The 16,744-nt window shown below is 44.3% G+C and overlaps 1 protein-coding gene across 1 annotated transcript; it reads right to left on the bottom strand.

Annotated features, from left to right (window-relative positions):
* Nucleotides 1–368: 368 nt before the first annotated feature.
* LOC136463315 (uncharacterized) lies at nucleotides 369–1,019 on the bottom strand. Its single transcript, XM_066462317.1, has one exon. The coding sequence runs from the start codon at nucleotides 1,017–1,019 to the stop codon at nucleotides 369–371; it is 651 nt and encodes a 216-aa protein (XP_066318414.1).
* Nucleotides 1,020–16,744: the final 15,725 nt, after the last annotated feature.

Below are 16,744 nucleotides of genomic sequence, written 5' to 3'. Positions count from 1 at the left end.
ATTTACGACTTTAATGAAACTTTCTCTTCTTTGCAAAGTTCTCATCGAACGGAAATCCTTGTAAAAATTAGCAACATGAATAGTTGCACCTAAATCAATCCACCAAGTAGATTTTGAAAACTTGACATACAAGGATTCATTTACAAATGTAATAATGTTCTCACCTTTCTTTTTCATAATCAACTTTAGGAAATCAGGACAATCTTTCTTGTAATGTCCCATCTTCTTGCAGTGGAGACATTGATCTTTATCCACTGGGAATTGCTTGTTCTGAGACTATTGCATGGACCCTTTTCAGGTGACTTGGAGGAAGAGCTATTATTATAGTTCTTTTTCTTATTATCTTTTAGGTAGTTGATAGTACCACCCTATGAAACTTTTATTCTTTCCTCCTCCTGCACACACATGGCTATGAGCTTTTCTAGATCCCATTTCTCGGGCTGTATGTTGTAATTAACAACAAAAGTGTCAAATTCTTTTGGCAAAGAAGCAAAAATCAAATAAATAAGAAACTCATCCTTGAGTGCTAAATCCATTGGTTTGAGCTTAAATGCCAAATTGCTCATTCTCAGTATGTGCTCTCTAATGCCACTGCCAGCACCAGAGTACCTTTCTGTCACCAGCTGCTTAATCAGCTGGGTTGCATATGTCTTTGAAGAGCTAGTGAACTGACTCTTTATTCTTTCTAGGTACTCTGTGACCGTGTCACAGTCTTGGATTGAGCCCACTATTGTAGGCTCAATTGTATTCTTTATCATAGCCAAACATTTCTTATTGGCTGTGACCCACTTTCTATGTTTGAGGTCAAAAGACATCTTTACGGGAGCAAAGTCCCGCTCTCTGTTCTGCCATGCAGCATCAGTCTCATCAGTCTTCCTCATCGGTGCCATAGGTTCTTTAGGATATGGTGTGGTGACTACCCAGTCAACCTCAGCCAAAATAAAGGCCAGGTCGATCTTTTTCTCCCATTCAATGTAGTTATCCCCTTTGAGAGTTGGGATATCTTTGATATAAGCCATCAAGGAGTATCCTCCTAAAAACATAATTTGTCTTTAAAATGAGAACATAATATAATAACAACAATTGCATGCTTTAGTTCCAACTATGGTCAAAATTAAAACATACAATTTATCCTTTTACATTAATTCTACATCACCGTTGGATAGAAATAAATTAATTTATGACAAAAAACCATAATAACATCATAATATTGCCATTAATCAACATTGGTCAGAATAATAACAATATTATAATAATCTGATAACATGTCTATTTTTCAGAATTAAATTCTCTCGTTGGTTCGAATTTAATAATGAAAACAACAACTTTAAAAACGTAGCGGAAACTTTGAATAAAATTTACATGATAATATTTTCCAGAAGCAACTTTACTTTTTACTGAACAAAAAATATCATTGGATAAATTTTGTACAGAAATTATCATCAAAATTCAATTCAAACTCATCAAATATGAATCAAATCAGTTTCTGGAAAAAAGGAAAAATTGAATAAACTTTTTTTACTATGCACATGCATTTCGGCCCGAAGGCCTCGGCAACGTAGCCCAGCGTGGCCTAGCGTGGAGCATGGCTCGGCTCGCACATCGCTTCTCCCTGCACCTAGGCCATAACCTGGGCCTGTGCCAGGAAAGAGGCCCAGCTACCCACGGCACCGCCCGCCTCGATCAGCGCCGTCCATCTAGATCAGACAGACGAGTGCGCGCCACGGGGAAACAAAAACCCCATCCTGGCCACGGGTTCCCTAAACCCTAGGTCATTCTCTCCCTCCCCTTCTCTCTCATCGCGCAGCTCTCTGAGAACCAGCCATAACAGCAGCCGTCCTTGGTGGCCAAGGGAGAAGAAGAAGGGCTCCGCCCCGCGCCCTCTCGCCGGCGTGCGTGCTCGCCCAAGGCTGAGCACACCGCCATCGAGGGGCCACATGGTGGTGCCCTATTGCCGTGACCGCACGTGCGAGGTGTCGGGCGGCTCGTTGTTCTGCCCCGCGCGCCGTTCGGGAGCGACACCGCGGTCTCCTTTCCACGCGGTGGCGATGCCACCGGCGGTGGGAAAAGCCCAGGTAGGCTTCCTATCTTTAGGGTTAGGGTTGGTTCTATTGGATCCGAATTGAATTCGAACTCCACTTTTTTCTTTTCATTCATTTTTCTTTGCTTTTGACTCGGAAACCCTAGATCTACACCCTAGGCTGACGAACTGCTAGGGTTAGGGTTCTTTGTTGAAACCATGTCCACTTTTCCCATACCCGATCTAGGGTTAGGGTTTGATTTGCTTTTCTTTCCCCAATCTAGATCTACGGACTAGATAGGGCTCTGATACCATTGTTAAATCCCAAAGATCACCTAGGGTAGCATCTAGTCGGGTGGTTCTTTGTATTTTGGGAGGAACAAGTAGAAAACCTAATGAACCATACTACAGAGTGATAGAGAGAGGAGAGTGGATGGGAGTGTATAGACCATCAGAGGGCGCCATCAAGCAGGATCCGGTCATCTTGTTCGGTCGGTGACGTTCTGCGCACGGGCAGCGATGGTCGGAGAAGAGTTGGTGAAGTCTAGGCGACTGCGGTGGGGTGCAGTTAGGCCGATAGTGATGACGGTTGCGTCTTCCCGTCGCTGGCTGCGCACCCTTACTAGATTAGACTTAGGGTTTATTGGTGGGGCAGAGTGGCTCACGGTGAACCTCGTACTATGAGCCGCCGGCCCCCACCACTTTATATAGCACAGTGCAACGGGGGCCCACCAACCATGTAGGGTTGGGCGCCCCCGATCAGGGCGCGTGATCAAGGCCCAATAGGCCGTTAGGCTTATTGGCTGGGAGATTATTCCAATAGGCCATAGTAGCACCGTCTTCGTCGCTGGCGTCAGTCATGCCTGGGGGGGGCTTCATGGTCGACACTCATCACTCTGGTGCATGGCCTATGAAGCCGCCTCGCCGCCTCCCTCCCATCGTCCACCCGGCACACATGTCGGTTCAGCCGGACGCGGAGGGATTCTGATAGGTGGAGAGCAAAAGGCACTAGCGCCATGTTGCTACCCCTCGTCGCCCTATGCCTTCCAACCTGGTAGGCAAAATGCTTCAATTGCCTAGCCGGCGATCATGTCCGCGCAAACTGCACCTTCCCCTCCAAGTGCTTCAACTACAAGGATGTCGGGCACCAAGCGCGGGGTTGTCCTCTCCCGGTCATCGGTCATTGGGAGGGCAAGCGTGATCGCTCCCCTACTCATGCTCCGGGTCATTCCCGTGATGTGCGTCATCGTTGCTCCTCGCCTTCACCAGGGGACACTGCCTTGGCGCACTCCGCATCAACTAGGAGGGAACCATCCGTCTCACCGGGCTGTTAGCCGCTAACTCCGGAGCCAGTAGTTGGACTGAGCTGGTGGAGGGCACAGTCGGCTCCTCTGCTAGGGTGGAGCGGTACCTAACGACGTCGACTGATAATGCGGCTAGCGCTGTTGACTGGGGAGGGTGGAGGCTCTCCGCCGGTGCCACCATATCATCCACGTCACATTCCGCGCTCCCTACTCAGATGGATCAAGGCACCACTGGCTTCATCGCAAACACGCTCCAAGACTCCCCTTCTTGAGCTAGTCGTGGTACCTCGGACCCCTGCCATGTAGGTGGCCGAGGATGCCCTGTCGCTTGCGATACTTGCCATGGTGGTCGGCACAAGGCCGGCGGTAACCACGGGGATGGTGCTAGCTCATCTTGGCTAGTACTTTGGCATCTCGGAGGACCTGATGACCTATGTCGTACCAGGCCAGATGACTTCATTGTCCAGTCCATGTGCCATGATGATCTCAAGATGGTGCTCGACACACCATTGCCGGAGGGGGCTCCCTTCGCTCTACACTTGGCGGAGGTGGAGTCATCTGATCATGGGTTCCGTGGGCACATTCAAGTACCATGTGCTTGTCAACATGAAGGGCATTCCATCGCACGCCAGATCATTAGAGATTGGCATAGGCAATCCATGGCTCTTCTAGCACCAAGGTCGACATCGTCAAACCTAAGGCGCTAAGTGACCCGGATGACGAGTGCAAGCTGTTCGTGGTGGCATGGTGCGTGCACCAGGACCTGATTCCCTAACAAGAACATCATGGCTGTCTCGTAGCCAGAGGAGGAGCATGACTGGTGGGCTGCCACTATACCTGTAGCCTAACAAGATCATCCATGACGATGTGCCTACGCTCAGGTACTTGGTTCGCTTATGGATCATCGAGTTTCAGGACTGGCACACCCCACCACCATCGACTGGATGAGGAGAAGGGTGTCAGAGATAGTGATGATAGTGGAGACAGTAACTATAATGGGTACCACCTGGGGTTCGGTGGAGGCAGGCGACGGTGCGTAGCCGTGCACCACCCTGGTTCGATGGACCATCTAAGCCAAGACTGGGTCGCGGATCTGGCCTGGCTTTCAGCGCTCGTGAATCAAGGTAAGATGTCATCATGGGTGACAGTGATGTGACCTTTCTAAGCACTACATGGTGCCATACCCTATCGCAGCATCATCAGCGCAAGTTCCGCTAGGCGCGCGATGCATGTCACCACGATCGTGGCCAAGAGCTTTGACTTCACCGCTCCATGCCACTGCTCACCCTCTCCTATCAACATACCAGAGGACGACCCTATGTGCACCGAGGCCTCTCTATGCATGCTAAAGAAAGATGTCAGCACCTGCATCTATGCTACGTAGGCCCACTCCATCGACATCTGCCCGCATGGCAGTCGCGCACCCCGTAGTCGTCACCGCGGATTCATGGGGTCCATCCTAGATTCGTAGTTGGAGCTTCTTTCAGGTCACCTTGCCTGTGTTCTGACTGGGCCTTGTGATTGGCCGGACTTAATGTTTGGAGCTTCTAAAAGTTTGAATGGTGTGGGACTGTTATCTAGAGAGGTGGCCCATGCGGTGGACTTGTGTGTCTCTAGCCTAGAGGAATGTAGCTCAGGCAATGCTTCACCTCGAGGGGGTCCAGTAGTACCTGTTCACCTTGCAGGTGGACATCAACATCTAGATCGAGGTCACCATGCCACCATCAACCCAGGGCATCGCGATCATCGAGGCTGTGGAGGAGACGGTCGCCCATGGTCTAGCGTCGCATCTAAAAACTTTGCCAACCGGAGTCTTCGTCGATACCTTCAAGAAGCCGTTGTCACGGCCAGTTCTTTCGACGCCCCACGCCCTTGGACCACCCCGTCATTGGTGGCACGACAGATTGAAGATTACAAATTGGTTCCCAAGAGGAGCGCTCGACTCATGGCAAGGAGCAAGCATAGGGCGTGGAAGCTAGAGGTGTAGGCGCGGAAGCTGGAGGTGTAGGCACGGAAAGTGATGATGAAGCGCTTGGGCGTCGACGTCGAAATAGAGCTCCCTAACAAGGTTTCATTCGAAGAGTTCTAGATGGCTTTTCAAGCTGCTGCTCTCCTTGGAGACTAGGGAGGCCACGCATGTCCTCTTTCTAGGTAGGAAGCAGCGGGCCTCCTAGACCGTTCGCGCCACCTAGATTATACGTTTTGTATCACTTTTCATAGATGCTAATGTTAGGACAGTATATCTTTATCTAGAATGCTCGCGGACTGAACTCGTGAGCCCATCAGGATGTTGTGCATGAATTCTTGCAGCAAGAAAGCGCCTCAGTCGTTTGTCTCATCAAGACAAAGATTGATGTACTCCGATCGTAGATGGTCTTCGATCTAATGAATTCAACCTTTGATTCTGTGTGCTTGCTTACCAATGGTGCCTCTAGGGGCATAATTGTCGCCTGGTCTCGCAGCTCATGGTCTTCATCCACACAAACCTATCACCATTTCTCTATTACTGTCAGTCTCCACCCTGTTAGGACTACCGTGTAGCCCTAGTCACTAGGTGCAGTCTATGGACCGGTCGATGACAAATCTTAAGCCAGAATTCTTGGACGAACTCAGAGAGATAAGCAACACCTGCCCTGGACTAATGCTCATTTGTGGTGATTTCAACCTTACCTATCAGGCGGACAAATAAGAGCAACAACCAGCTAAACCTTCGATCCATTCGTCGATTCTAGTGTGCTATCGATGACATCAACATCGATGAGCTATACGTCCATGGAAGGTTGTACACATGGAGCAATGAGAGAAGAAGACCCACCATCGAATGCATCGATCATGCTTTCAACAATGTGTAGGTGGCTGGAGGAGTTCCCAGACCACCATCGGAGGTTGTTGTCCTCAGACTGCTCGGACCATGCCCCCTCCTACTTCAACTGAGCAACATTCCTTGGTCCGAAGCCTAGGTTTTGGTTCGAGGCATTCTGGGTACGGATGGATTGTTTTCAACGATGTTGTCCGACAGGCATGGGATTGCAACTTCTCAAATATTGATGCATGTCGGGTCCTAGATTTCATGTTGCGCTGCACCGCCAAGGTGCTTAAGAGTTGGAGCATGTGCAATGTGGGTACCGTTCGTCTCTAGCTTTTCATGGTGAGGGAGATTATCATTGTAACGACCCGAGTTCGCTACCCCATAGGCTTTCATTTTTGGATAACTAGGACATAACCCATTGAACTCCATGGACACCCACAACAACCCAAAAACAAAGAAATGCTACGTCCTAGCAACCAACTAACCGATGACGCTGCTAAGTCAACTACCAGTCAACTAGAGTTAATCGGACAACCACCAAGTAATGGTATCACTTGAAGAACCCAACTCAAGCCCTTGTATTCACTAAAGGGTTAAGTAAAGCCTTTGCAAAATCCAATATGGACTCAAGATCAGGGAGATCAGATTTTAAGCTTGGATAGGAGAAGTTAGAATCTATCGGACAGTCCGTCACTTACACCGTACCATCCGATAAGTGTGCAAAGACAACAAATTGAGTGGGAAATGAACTATCATCCCATAAGGGCTATGGCCCACATGTCAGCATGAAATAGAGGCACTTCCCAGCCACTGACCCTCAGCTCCATTCACTATCCCCTCATTTCCCTCATCCTTTGTCTCTAGAAAGTAGAGCAAGAAGGAGAAAGCAAGAACAATAGATAGAGTGGAAAGCATAGAGGAGAGGAGATAGATCAAGCTTACCAAGGGTAGCAAGATCAGCTATGGATCAAGATCAAGGATCTCAACCACTTCAGATTCCATGGTTAGCTAAAGAACACTCACTTCTCATCATCTTGAGATCAATCCCTAAACCCTAACTAAAGCCTTTTCTCTTGCATGAATGGATTATGAGGATTACTTGATGAGAGGCAATCCAAGGAAGAAACCTCTCCCTTTAGCTTGGAAGCAAGGATGGAAAGTGTTGGATCTTCAACCTTGATGATAAGGAACTCATCAAGAGCCCAAGCTAAGTTGCCAAGCCCAATCTCTCTTTATCTTTAGGATTTTCTCTTAACTAAGGAATCACTAGTTACACTAGTCAACCCAAGCCAAACCATAAGTAACCTAAGCCTAGTTATCCACCTAAGCTACACTAGGAATGCCTAGGAACATATATGGAGGCTTCAACCCAAGATCTAGACATGTGTCCGAAAGTCTTCACCCAAGAACCCAAGAGCATAGGTTCTGTCGCCCAACTGACGGAGCATCCATCTTTAGAACAAATTTCCATCAAATCTTGAGTCTAGCCACCAACTACCTAAACTCCCTTCTGAGTGACACAATGGAGTGTCCACCACCCATGGCGGAGTGTCCGCTGAATAATAAAGACTCACAATTAGAGAACCCGACAGCACCTAGTCCTTACCAGAGTGTCCGTCACTCATGACAGAGCGTCCAACAAATTATAAGAAATAATTACCCAGTAACCTGAGAGTACCCAATTCATACCAGAGTGTCTGTCAGTCGATCAGACCATCTGAGGATAGCAGTGAACCTTAGAATCGACTAAATCCTAAACCTACCAGAGCCTCCGTGATTTCCCTACGAAGTACCCATTAACCTATACAGAGCCAAGCGGAGGCACCTCACCTCAGAACCCTACACAAGAACGCCTGTCGCCTAGTATAGAGTATCCATCAATCACAAAGAATGTGAGATAGTTCAAGCGATCTACCCAAGGAACAACCACCTCCCAAATAGCCTAGCTTCCAAGTAATGATAAAGTGGAGCCATAGTTAGATATCTCTTCCCAAAGTTCCTAATTAACTCCGAATCTCTTTATTTATCATGCAACCATCTCCAATCATTGGATCCTCTCTTTCAGGTTTAGTTATCTCGTCTTGTGAGCATCATGTGTGAGTCGTCATTGCTAACCTAGGAATAGCCAAGAATCAGCAGCGTTACTAGGCAGACACCCCACTACTATGAACCCTACTTTGGATACTTATGAAGTCTCATTATGAGTTATGCATTACATGTAGATTTGAATTATAATCTTGATCACCTGACACTTAGAATCACTCTTTAATTTGTTAGAAGCCTCTTATCTAAGCAATGGGAATGGGCCGCTTAATTGCTTATTGCTTAGCAACAAGTAGAAGTTGAGTATGAGAAGAGAACTCATTCTCACACGTGTAGGATGCTACACTTCGATAGATGATTACTAAAAGCATTGAGGGTACAACTTGACTTACTTCACTAATCTAGCAAAGGAATAATACCACTTAATGTTATGAACATGGATACCACCTTGATAACTTAGCTCATGCGAGGGGTAGGTCATTATGGGTATGGGATCTCAAATGACGTAGCTTGTAATAGAACCGTCCAATTTATAAGAGGACAAGTACAATAGCAATCACCTGAAGCAATCAAACCGTCACACTTGAGCCCATATAAACCCGGTAGTCTAATAAAATCATGAAGGATCTCAAACAAACCAACATACAAACCAAGATCATACATGATTTACATGATTCAACACAACCAGTCACAAGTTACATCACAATTTACAAATAGTTCACAAGTATCTCACATACATCAGAGTTCACATAGTTATTACAAACCAAGTTTAAATAGCGGAAGCAAAGTAGTTTGACATCAACATCACACTTAGTTCAAATACATGCCAATGCCATGGTCATTTCCAGCAAAAGCATAACATAGAGGATATATTAGGAGTACCATGTCCCATGGTTTAGTCCTCATCCATGGTAGGATGAAGCAGTTCTAACAATACACGTGATACATCATGTCATCTACAACAAGAGAGAATAAACCCTGAGTATGAGAATGTACTCAGCTAGACTTACCCGTCATAAACTAGAAATAATATGACACCAAGCAATATGCAAGGCTTTATCGGTGGAGTTAGCTTGACAACATTTTCCATAAAAGCTTAAGTAACATAACTTGGAGATTTAGTACCTCTAGCATCAATTTGAATACCTATTCAATTAAGCATCTCTAGATTAGCACCAGTACTAGAGCAATCACTTCATTAAGCTAACAAGCATTAGTAACCATATCCGGTGTAATAATTTGAGCATCATCATAACCATCAAATTTCCATTAAGTTACTCTAAGTTGTCGCCGCTTAGTCAAGTTCTCACTATCCGGGAGAGATGATGATTCGAATCGATTCCTATCTAGTTGGGGAATTATTCCTAACACAAACCCAGACTTCCCCCTGTCGGGGTCACATCGGGTCACCTTTGGTATAACTTAGGAACTAACTTCATGGGTCCGATCAGCGCCACACCCTCAGAGATTCTACCAGTCTGCCAGAAAGTTCAGGCCTAGCCCACCCTTGGACTAACGCCACTGGCTTTCCACATATCCTTACTGCCTCTAGTATGTGCACTTTCACTTACCGAGGCCCGACCTGAATTGAGCTACTTAGCTTCGCGGTCAGAATGACTTATTCGACTAACTAAGTGTTAGGCATGCGTTCAACATGACATGAGGACGTACAGCGAATCAGTCCTTAACCAACATAGACTATGATAAATAGGCACTAAGACCTCTATGCCTTGTGTTTCTCTATAACAATCCTACCCGGTCTCCTTTTTATTCATCAACACATGGTTATTTCTATGATAGCAATTATAGCCAACCATGATCAGTTATCTACCTATATGTTTCAGGTGATAGGAAATCACCTGACTTCTACCAGACTAAGCAAGGCTAAGCATATATTTGATCCTAGACCTACAAAGGATTCAAGATATATTTGCCTAGACAAGGAGAATATATGCAGCAAGATATATTTGCGAAAGGCAGGTCTTAGTCATGCCATCCGCTAGATCTAGGGTTACTCAACCTAAGACGTGTGAGAAAGGAGGAAGGCGATGGACTAGCTCAGCAACGGCGAGCTCGAGTGCCACGGTGACCGTGCATTGAGCGACGACGCGTTCCTACGCAACTAGGTGGTAGCATCTACCCAAGATCTGACCTGAGCATCTAGAGCCTAGCTTAGTGCTGGACCAGAGAAGAGGAAGGCAGGGGATGCAGTGGAGCGGCTGGGCTACGGTGAGTTGAGAGCACGGTGGTGCACCGGTGGCGATGGTAGCTACGGTGAAGTAGAACGCCGCTTTACCTTGGGTTGAGAGGTGGTGCTAGTGGCTCGAGTAGGTGGAGGTGATGGCGGAGCAGCTATGGCCAAGATGAATTGATCGGTGGAGCTATGTCGGCAGCGACTGACTATGGCAGAGCTGCGGCAGTGATGCAGTGAGCTCGGAGCTCTACTTTGGCAAGGCAGAGCGAGAGGGAGGAAGTGAGAGTGGGCGAGTGGAGTGAGCAGCAGGGGCACGACATCTTTGTGCATGCTCTAGCCTAACCGGCCAGGCCATCATTGGTGTATGGCCGCCACGTGGCGTGCGCGGCCTGTGGCTAGTCGGCCACTGATGGCGCGGCGTTCGCAGCCATCTGCCCTGATGAAACGACTGACAACACAAGTTCATCCGCCTCTATCTCCTAATCTATTCATTCTTTGCAAAAACTTCATTAACAAAAGTTGCAGAGCTACATGTAAACTCCAACTTTGCTTTAGGAAGTAACATCTAATTTGTCGTGGTTTTCAAATTGCAAAGCTTCGAAGTATGATACATCGAAACTAAAAATCAGTTCTTGTGAGCCCTATTTGACTATGTTAGGCACTAAATTAGCTCTTTACCCAAAAATAAAAGTTATTACTCTAATCAAGTACTACAACTTTGCTTAAGGGTGCACTACCATGCAAACACTCTATGCTATAGTCCCACTTTGGTCAAACTAGGATCATGAAAATTAGAGTTTCTAGATTAACTATGAATTGGGGGCTATTTTGGTCCAAGTCATGAATACCAAACTTGTTCCATGTACCATCCTAGACATGTCTAAGGTGTTTTCGTGACCTCATAACTATTTCATGCATTGGTGACACCCAATGGCAAGCATATATATATAAGCAACATCACATGTGATAAAGATAAAGTGAATGAGATGAAACTTCTTATCCTTATGCTCATGAATGATTGGATGATGCTTGTGCTCATGAAATGTAAGTGCCCAATGCATTCTTAACACTAGGGTGTTACAACCCCTCCCCCTTATAGAAATCTTGTCCCAAGATTCGAAAGACCTACCATTTTTCATAAAAAGCGGGATAAATCTCACATAAATAATCTTCCCATTCCCACGTAGCATCTTGCTCACTGTGATTATTCTACATCACTTTGTGAAACTTGATCACACGGTTCTGGGTTACTCTATCCTTGCTATCTATAATTTGCATCAGCTTCTCTTCATAGGCTAGATCTGCTTCTAACTTGATATCTCTAACCTCCACTCTTTCTTCTGGAATACACAAACATTTCTTTAATTGGGATACATGAAAAACGTTGAAGATAGCCCTCATTTCTAGAGGTAACTGGATCTTGTAGGCTACTCTTCCGCTTTTCTCAATGATTGGATATGGACCTACATATCTGGGTGCAAGCTTTCTTTTTACCCCAAACCGTTGTACCTTTTTCATTGGTGACACTCTCAGGTATACATATTCACCTACTTCAAATTCAATGGGTCTTCTTCTCTTGTCCGCATAACTCTTCTGCCTTGATTGAATGGCTTCTATATGTTGTTGAATGATGTATACCTGCTCTTTCAGCCTCTTTGACAAAATCAATACCATAGTATCTCCTTTCTCTGGGTTCAACCCAATTCAAAGGAGTTCTACATTTACGGCCATAGAAAGCTTCAAAAGGAGCCATCTTAATACTATCTTGATAGCTATTGTTGTAGGAAAACTCAGCTAAAGGTAACCATTTTTCCCATGATCCTTTTGAAGTGATGACACAAGCTCTCAACATGTCCTCCAATATTTGATTTACATGTTTAGTTTGCCCAGAGGTCTGAGGGTGATAGGTAGAACTTCTGACTAAGTTGGTGCCTACCAACTTATGCAAATGTTCCCAAAAAATGAGCAGTGAACTGAGGCCCTCTATCAGACACAATGGTTCTTGGCATGCCATGTAGACGTACTATGTGGGGTATATACAACTTAGCATACTCATGTGGTCGATAGTTGGTTCTTACTAGAATGAAATGTGCAGACTTAGTTAGGCGATCCACAATCACCCATATGGAATCAAATTTCTTATGAGTAGGTGGAAGTCCAACAATAAAATCTATGCTAACTTCTTCCCACTTTCAACCTAGAATGGACAATGGTTGAAGCAGTCCAGCAGGTTTCAAATGAATAGCCTTAACTTGGCAACAATTATCACATTTAGCAACATAAGCTACAATCTCCTTATTCATTTTGGTCCACCAAAAATGGTTCTTCAAGTCCTGATACATTTTACTACTACCCAGATGAATGGACAGTTTAGAAGAGTGAGCCTCACCTAAGATCTGGTTTCTAAGTTCCTTATCCTTCAGCTGCTACTAGTCTGTCTTTAAACCATATAACACCGTTCTCATCTATCCTGAAATGCTTAGTCTCTTGCTCTTTCATCTTTCTTTTGATGTGGAACACACCCAAATCGGTCTTCTGAAGCTCTGATGATCTTGCTCTCAAGAGAACAACTGATCATAATATTGTGCAGCACAGCAGGATGTAGCACATTGAAGCCATCTTCTAACAAGAATTGCAATGAGACTTTCTGCTCAAAGCGTCTGCAATAACATTCGCTTTACCAGGATGATAATGTACTTCTAAATTGTAATCTTTGATCAATTCTAGCCATCTTTTCTATCTCATATTCAGTCCAGGTTGAGTGAAGATATACTTAAGACTCTTATGATCTGTGTAGATATGACACATATTGCCAAGCAAATAGTGTCTCCAAATCTTCAATGCATGGACAACCACTGCTAATTCCAAGTCATGAGTTGGGTAATTAACTTCATGCTTCTTTAGCTGACATGAGGCATAAGCAATAACTCATCCTTTCTGCATAAGAACACATCCCAAACTGGTACATGATGCATCACAAAACACATCAAAAGGTTTCTCGATATCAAGTTATGCCAAAACAGGAGCTGAAGTCAACAAATCCATAAAGTGTGAAAAGCAGCTTCACACTCCGGAGTCCATACAAACTTCTCATTTTTCTGAAGCAATCTTGTCATTGGCTTGGCAATTTTGGAGAAGTCTAGAATGAACCTGAGAAAACTGAAGTTAGGGCCTTCCAATCCATAACTTCTTGCACCTTAGAGGGGTCTACGGAGATCCCATTTTTTGACATCACGTGCCCTAGAAAAGGTACCTTCCGAAGCCAAAACTCACACTTGCTAAACTTAGCATACAACTTATGTTCTCTTAGTCTGGTTAGAACAACTCTCAAGTGCTTTGTGTGATCCTCCTCGTTTTTGAATAGATCAGAATGTCATCGATGAACATAACCATGAACTTATCTAGCTCGGGCATGAATACTGAATTCATCAGATACATGGAATATGCAAGAGCATTTGTTAGCACAAAGTCTAACACCCTAGGTGTTAGGCTTGCATAATTTGACTTGCATTGCATGAGCATGAGCATCAAGCATTCATATTTAAGCTTTTTACATTTGAAACATATGATTGAAACATATGAAACATGCCTTGCTATTTCATGTTTTCTTTGTATATGCTTATGATCATGATTGAAAATATGGAAATGGTTGATGTGAGTCACTAAAACATCTTAGCTACACTTAGGATGACTAATGGAACATTGTTCATGAAGATCACTTTGTCTAATTAAGCCTCTAAGTGATGCTATGTATGTTGACCTGGAAAGTCAAATGTGTAACCAATGTATGAAATATTTGTGTGACCCTATGAATAGCATAAACATGTTAGAATGTCATTATGAACAACTTTGGTATTCATGACTGAGGGTAATTTGGTCACTAAGTCATAGTTCAAGTGTTAGTCATCATTTGAATGTAGTAGGTTTGACCTAGTTTGAACTATATGATAGAGACTTTGCATGGATGTGGTCACTAAAGCAAAGTTGTAGTATTTGATGAGAGGAACAACTTTCATTTTTGGGTCATGAGCTAATTATGTGCATAGCTTAGTCTTTTTGAGCTCACAAGATTCAACATTCTACTGTTTTTCAAAATCAAAAATTTCGCTAAGTCATTTTCGACTGACAGTGGGACGAGCTCAACTTTGGGCTGATTTTACTCCCTAACCGTCGAGAATTAGGACTTGATTTCTAAATAAGATTTGTAGCTGGTACATAGCTCTACAAGTTTGATTTTAATGTCGTACATTGAATCGCTCTGGATCGATAGAATTAGCGTCTTGAAATCGTGCTTTCAGGCACTTGAACGGGCACTGAAGAACACCATGCCGCGCCAGTTCGTGGCCGACCGGCCACAGATGCTGGCCACCGCGTGGAAGAAATGAAGTCGCGTGTCACCGTTGCCCTGACTATCTAGGCCACACCGAGCCAGAGCGCGCCTTCAACCTCCCCAGCATCCGCCCGTGATGCCCCGCGCTCCCATTTGCAATTCACTGCCTCCTCCGTCGCTTCCGCCTTGGTACACAGCAGCCACCGCAGCACCAAGCTCGTCACTGTCGCTTTGCCGGCCACCAAGCTTGCCCCGCATCGCTTCTCCATCACTGCAGCAACTTCACCGTCATCCCAGCATCTCACCACCCTTGCATTGCTCGCTAGCCACGCACGGTAAGGCTTCCGTGCTGCGTTTGCCCCCATCGGTGTTCCGCCACCGTGCTCCGTCGCCGTGGCCGGGATACCTCTGTCCTCCGTTTGCCACGAGAGTGATTGAGCTAGCTTTGCCGTAGCCTGTAGACTCTTGGCTAAGCCCTATATCGAGTCGTCGTGGTCACCTCTAACGTATCGCCGTCGTCCTACTCCGCTGCGCCGCCATGGCTGCCACCATCGAGCTTAGCTTCGCTAATCCGTCCAAATAGCTAGCCTAGTGTGTGCGCCAGGTTGCGGGCATCACTGTAGTTTCGGTTCCATCGTCAGAGAAGCCACCGTCGGTGAACTCCGGCCGCTCCGCGTCGAGCAGCACCGCTGCTCTATTTCGCTGTCAATAACAAGCAGGCTCGACTGACCTCTGTGTCCCAGTTGTTAGTGACTCTGAGTTAGAAGGATAGTTCATTCATTTCAGATTTGATGCAAATTTTGAAAAATGATAAGTGGAGTTCTAGATTTCCATTTTGGTGAACCAAATTTTGTTGTGTTCCTGAGGAAGTGTAGTATTTTATAAAAATATGATATGTACAATTTCTGTTGTTTTTATTGGGGATTTAAATGTATTTAGTTAAGTGCTTTTTATATGTTTACAATCTTGTAAATTAGATATCTTGAGCTAGAAAAATGATAAAATTGTGATTCCAATTTTGTTAGTCTTGTGTCGAAATGCTCTAGCTAGGAAAAATAATAAGCTTGCTGTAAACTTGATTTAAATATGGTCTTTCTATTTATTTATTAATAAATGGCATTTTCTAAGGAAATTTGTAGGGATAAAAATATGTAATATATTGCTATGCAAATTTTTGTACAGTAGTATGGCACTAATATGAAGCTAGGAAAAATATATAATCTGTTTCTTGACACTTTTGTATACGGTTTACTATTTTCACTAAATTAACCCTTGCTAGCTTATCATTTTTGCATAGGATGTTTTACATGTGCAAATGGTATGAAATTTTTATAGTAGCCTATTGTGAGCATTAGGAGTCCACTGTAACTTTATGAGAATTTATTGTGTAGCTTTGGTGTATGTTTATTATTTACCCTAATTATTTAATTAAATCAATAAAGGCATTTAAGTAATTAAATTGGGGTTCACCATGATGTTTTCTATGATTCTTGTGATGTATAGTAACTGTTGATGTTCATAGTAAGGTGTAGAAGCCATTAGTTGTATGCAATTAATTAATTGTTACTTTGTAATTCAAATACAAGGCTGCATGTATAGTTTTGATTGTGTGGACGATTTGATATGGATAATGGTCTTTGATGTAGAACTTGTTAATAACAAAGTTGTAGATAACATACTAATATACCTTGTGCTAAATTTTCATAGTCATAGGGCTTAGGGTTTTAGAGTTCTAACTGTTACAAGTTTGCTGTCCGAAATATTTACTTTCTGGATAGATTTGATTGAATGATTTATTTGCCCTATATAACTATTGAATCATAGTAAGAGTCTTAAAACAGAGTTGTGGAAAATTTCTTAAGCTTTCCATAATGTCCACGACCATATGATTTCAATGTATATAACTCCAGTTATGAGTAAAACAAGTAGCTGTTGTTTTGTGGTGTAGTAAATGAATTGTTGAAGTGTTTGATTAAGCAATCAAGAAGAGATATGCACCTACTCAGTAAAATTTGATGCACTTGTTATTACTTTAACACCATGC

This window comes from Miscanthus floridulus, chromosome 7 (assembly GCF_019320115.1).
Source record: "Miscanthus floridulus cultivar M001 chromosome 7, ASM1932011v1, whole genome shotgun sequence".
In the NCBI taxonomy this organism is placed as follows: Eukaryota; Viridiplantae; Streptophyta; class Magnoliopsida; order Poales; family Poaceae; genus Miscanthus; species Miscanthus floridulus.
The sequence above is the reverse complement of the archived record's forward strand: the minus strand, read 5'-3'. Positions and strand labels throughout refer to the sequence as shown.